Source organism: Buceros rhinoceros, unplaced genomic scaffold (genome assembly GCF_000710305.1).
Source record: "Buceros rhinoceros silvestris isolate BGI_N320 unplaced genomic scaffold, ASM71030v1 scaffold25316, whole genome shotgun sequence".
Lineage (NCBI taxonomy): Eukaryota > Metazoa > Chordata > Aves > Bucerotiformes > Bucerotidae > Buceros > Buceros rhinoceros.
Genome location: NW_010419665.1, coordinates 4,937 through 10,018, shown reverse-complemented (window position 1 = coordinate 10,018; position 5,082 = coordinate 4,937). Strand labels below are relative to the sequence as shown.

The 5,082-nt window shown below is 36.3% G+C and overlaps 1 protein-coding gene across 1 annotated transcript in view; it reads right to left on the bottom strand.

Annotated features, from left to right (window-relative positions):
- PEX1 (peroxisomal biogenesis factor 1) overlaps window positions 1-5,082 on the bottom strand; it is a 24,780-nt gene that overhangs the window by 16,659 nt on the left and 3,039 nt on the right. The window contains exons 6-9 of the mRNA XM_010139039.1: window positions 4,677-5,082; window positions 3,120-3,239; window positions 1,406-1,529; window positions 1,022-1,131 (exon numbers count right to left, since the gene is read on the bottom strand). Of these exons, the coding sequence (XP_010137341.1) occupies window positions 1,022-1,131; window positions 1,406-1,529; window positions 3,120-3,239; window positions 4,677-5,082 (760 nt within the window). The remainder of the gene's footprint in view (window positions 1-1,021; window positions 1,132-1,405; window positions 1,530-3,119; window positions 3,240-4,676) is intronic.

Genomic DNA, 5,082 nt, shown 5'->3' with positions numbered 1-5,082 from the left:
TGTAACTACTTGTTCCTTCTGCTGCGCCCTCCCCTGCTGTGCTGGCATGAGCACTTGTGAGGCAAGATAGTGAATCAGATCAGGAGTCTGATCTGGGTGAAAAGTAACCTGACAAAACATCTGTTTTTTTTCACCCACGTGAATTCTTCAGTTTAGTTCACTGGGGAGCTAGTACAGGGCTAGCAGAGAGGTTCACAGGTAAGAACAGGCTGGTAAGACATGCTGACACTGCTTTTAAGAAATGCATTTCATGCTTTCGTGTTAGTACCAGTCACTAGGAATACTTGTAAAAGTCTTCTTGTACTTCTGTACTACCAACAGAAATAAAGATCTTGGTTTTTTTTGAACAGGAATCCTAAATTTTGTGAAAAAAAATTCTATTCTAAACAGCCAAACCAGGAAACCTTAGTTCTCCACTAAAATTTGACTGTATCAGTTTAAAAGTGAAAAAATGTTATCCCACTCCTATAGCCATAAACCTGGAGTGACAGACACTGGTTCAACCAGAATTATTCATGGAAATAGTAGTCCTAATACTAAATAGAAATATTTATTCTCCTGAGAAAGACTGAAGAAAGAGAAGCATAGAAACTATATATATATGACAAGGCAGCGTAAGTCTGGTAGAGTTGAATGGGGAGTATGTCTGATCTTTGTCAGAACAAGCTACCACTCCTGCCAGATACACTGTGAAGTGATTTTACAATGGTTTAGGTAATAAGGGAAGGAACAACTAAGCATTAGCACTGTATGTTCAAACTTGGACAGTACTGACTTTCCTCTGCTCTAATTGATTTTTCTGAGAATTTAATACAGACTGCGAAATTCTGTAACATGCCTGGAATCTCACCAATGCTGGGGCTATAAAATAACATACAAAGAATGCAGGTATTTAATTTATTTTTATCATTATTTATTTAAAAAGAGAATCCAAAGTACGTTATATATATTAAATGTAATATATTTTTAACCAAATATAACAATTTAAATTACTTGATACCTGATACTATGTGATATTTACTTGTATATTAGTCTTTTGCAGCAATCTGGGACTCAGTATAAAAATATTTTCAGATTTATTTTCTTCAGTGTGCGTAGAGTGCGCTACACTAAGGGAAAACTCCTCCATTCCTGTAAAAACCCAAGGAACAACTATTAAAATTCCAAGTAAATTCAGGTTTTATTCCTCACAAGATTAGAATATTTTGAATTACTACAATATAATCCAAAATGAAAGAATAAAAACGTTATTAATTATTAAATCATAATTCACGCTTACAGTTTCAGTGTAAAGAGGTATCTGTTACATTACATGGTGTATACAGAGATTAAATGGCATACTGCCCAAGTAAATTCCATAACGGTCAGCTAAGACAGCTACAGCACAGACCTGTATTATCCTCACCTTCTTTAACAGACAGATGTATATGGTCTGTGCTTGTCAATATCCATGGGAGATCATCAGTAGCAGAATCCTGCAGCCAAGAACTGAAAGCAGATTTAATATCATCTTCACATATATCTTTATGCTAAATAGGAAAAAAGAAACAGGGAAATTAAACAAAACAAGGTCTTAGTAAGTAAAACTGTTTTCTTCTTATGTTTTTCCATTGTTTTCTCTTATGGTAGCAGAGAGACAGAAGAAGACACAGAAGTTTCATTTATATAGAAAATAACGTTTTGCCAGCAAACCCCATGCCTATCAACCGCTTTATGGAAAGCCCCTGTACAGCTCTCGCTACAGCAACAGTTGAATCTTCACCACCTCTGCAAAGATTTTTACCTTTAAACACGTGAACTCCGATGTGAGGGCAAGCAAAAGCTTTTATTCTTTTACTTATCTGTATTGCCAGATCCAAGAGCATGACTCAGCTCCTAAGGTCTGAAAGAGCCATATGGACCAATATCGACCTGTGACTTATTCTGGGTGCTCAGCTCACCCCTCTCTTCCATGTATACTCCGCTTCCTACACAAAGGAGCCTGGGCTCATGCAGGTCAGGGGCACCACCAATAAACTTCAACAGGCAGGCAAAGAGATCAAACAACTTAACCCAGATTGCCCAGATAAATGGACTGGGAAAAGAAACTCAGTCTAGATCACATCTATCCTGTCTGAGTTCCTAATCACAGAAGCATAATTCCTCTCTAAAAAAGGGGAAATCAGCCGAGATCATGGAAGCAGTGTTCAGAAAGGAAAATGAAGGTTACTGTCCTATTTCTTTCGGTGTTTGTCTGGTGTGTTCCAAGAACTAAAAAAAGTTCAACTGAACTAGAAAGAAAGGGAGAAACCTGTACTTAAAGCATAAGAAAGCACATGTAACTATGTTGTACAAGTTTAGCAATATCCTTCCCAAGAAAAATTGGAAAAATAAAAATAATTAATAAATATTGATTAAAATATTCCAAAAATACTCTCTAAGTTCCTATATTAAAAAATAATAATAGTGCAGTTCAACCCCTCCTCTGTAGGTAATACACCAAAATAGAGTATCAGGGATACAGAACAAACCATGCGTAAGCCCTGCTATGATGGGAAGTGCTGTATTTAAATTTTTGAGCCGCAGCTAACATGGGAAATAGTCAGTCCAGGAGACTCAAAGCTGGGTATGTCTCACAGGAAAACATAAGGATTCAGTGATATAACTCTAGAAAATTAAACCTTTAGCACGAGGGGGGGAAATATCAGCATTAGAAGGAAATGCAAACCTAAGCAGCACATTAAAAATTACAATCATTTTACTGCAATAGTCTTTCTTAGGAAATCCACTGGGCATTGCAATGTCTGAAGAGTATATGCATGTCTTCTCCCAGAAAATGGATATTTCCTCTATAACTCTTTATTGGTTTTATAGGACTAAATGCATACACTTAAAATTTGCTAGGGTGGAAGCAGTATTAATGGACTGCTGGCGAGGGCCTGAGGAAAAACTGCTATCAATTATTGTTGCTATTTTGACCACAACTGTATAATCAGTCCAGTGTGGCACAGAAACAACCATACCATACATTATGAAGAAATACATCATTCCAGAGCTACATCTGACAGCCCCAACCTTGATGAGGACATTACCAATTTTCCAAAATGCAAAGAAATATGTGACCAAGAACTTCAACTCACTAAGTTCTGTTTGGGCTGCAGTCTAAGAGATACAGGAATTTTAGGAATAGATTCGATTGACTTAATTCGAACTGTTGAATGTATTTCGATACGTAGTTTTTTCCTCAGACCATCTGGAATCTGAAATATTTAAAAGCAAAGAAAAAGTAAGTATCAGAAAGTAAAATAGTTATAACATTGCACATATAGTACAACATCCATTTCTTCACCACCAACAGAACCTCTACATTTGATCGTCAATCTGTTCACTGGCTGTAATCTGCAAGAGAATTAAGAAGGAAACCATAAAATGGATGGTGGTATCCAAATCTTGTTCTCTCATGCACACTTCTAATTGCCTTTTAACCTATTTGAGAAAGTGCTTACTCCAGCTGACCATCTACTAACTTGTTTAAATAAAAACCAAAAGGTTGCAAAAAAATAAATTGGAGGAATTCTTAGAATGTTGTAAGAAAGCTTTTAGTATAGGAGAAAAACAACAGCTCTACTTACATTTGCTACTTGAAATTAATTTTACATGTGCAGTTAAAAATAAATAGGCCATTATACAGAACAGAACTAAACAAATCTGCAGCACAGAGAGAAAAAATTCAATTTCCTTCATTTGCAGTAGTCAATTTACCCTTTAAAAAAGAAAACTACTTTTCAAATATTCTGTGTTATTTTAAACATATATGAGAATTGAAAATATCTCAGAAATGTTTATTAAGTCTGAAAGACTTTATGGTTACTGGCATTTGGAAAATTGTTACATCTCTAAATAGATTTAGTGGCAAAGACCACTGCAGGCTCTTGCTCTTATTCTCAATTAAAAAAAAGTAAATGATGCGAAGTGTATCATGTCAGAATAGCCGACTGGTGATTTTATCTATTTTTATTGATCCCATGTTCTTCCAGGAGAGAAAGATGCAAGCAAGCTGTAGTTTTAGCAGAAGTAGCTGAAATGTCAGTGTCTGCACACCAGGACTGATGGCACCTTGCAAAATAATATATAAAAACTAAAATAGTTAAAATTATATAAAAGCTAACTGATTTTTTTTTAAAGATTATTTTAAAGAGTATATAAAAGCAACTTGCAAACATTGTGTAGCACTGGGATATGCGATCCCATTATTTTACAGTTCGATGACACCTAGAGTCCAAAGCACATTTGGAAGTGATAACTGATGGAAAAACGCATTATGCAGTACTGAATGTATGCAAGTAGATACTTTCATGTTCTCATGAATACAATAGCTATCAACAGATTTCGAAGAAAGTATGCATTCACTCCAGAAACACTGGAGAATTTTCCCTATTTGGTGCAAAAGTGCTAAGGGTGTAGAAACCCAAAGTACACCGTACTTCTGGGAGGAAGATGGCAAGTAAAGAGTCCAGAATGAGACGGCTTAGCAAAGCACAGCCCTAGTAAATATTATTTGATTCTAGTGTACTGTACTTGGCAGCTTAACATGAAGTCTATATCCCCAAACTGCATGTTAATTAGCCAGCTCCACAATCACCCAACAGAAAATATTATCCAATAAGAAGCCCAAAAGATAGTGTGCTCAGACTGACCCAAACTCTTCCAACATGAAGGGCTTCCCCACTGTGGCCATACTCTATGACACTCTTTAGGTCTTCAAATCCGTTCCAAACGATTTGAACAACAGATCCCTCACTGGATGCTTGACTGCTATTAGAATTAAAATTATTTTTGTCTTGCGTACTAGTCAAATGCTTTTGCTTTTCACTTGGCAGATTTTGCTTTGCTTCTTGATGATGCTGTCTTGGGGAAAGCAGCTCATTAATTTTCCCATAAGATACTACAGGATTTGGATCCAAATCAATAAATTCTAAATGCCACGGAAAAATATGAATAGCATTGCCTTTCAGAAATGCATGAGCAGCAGATGCGTTCTGTACGCTGGGAGGCTGGGACCGACATACTCTAAAAATGGAATCCATGCGAATTAGGTTCAGC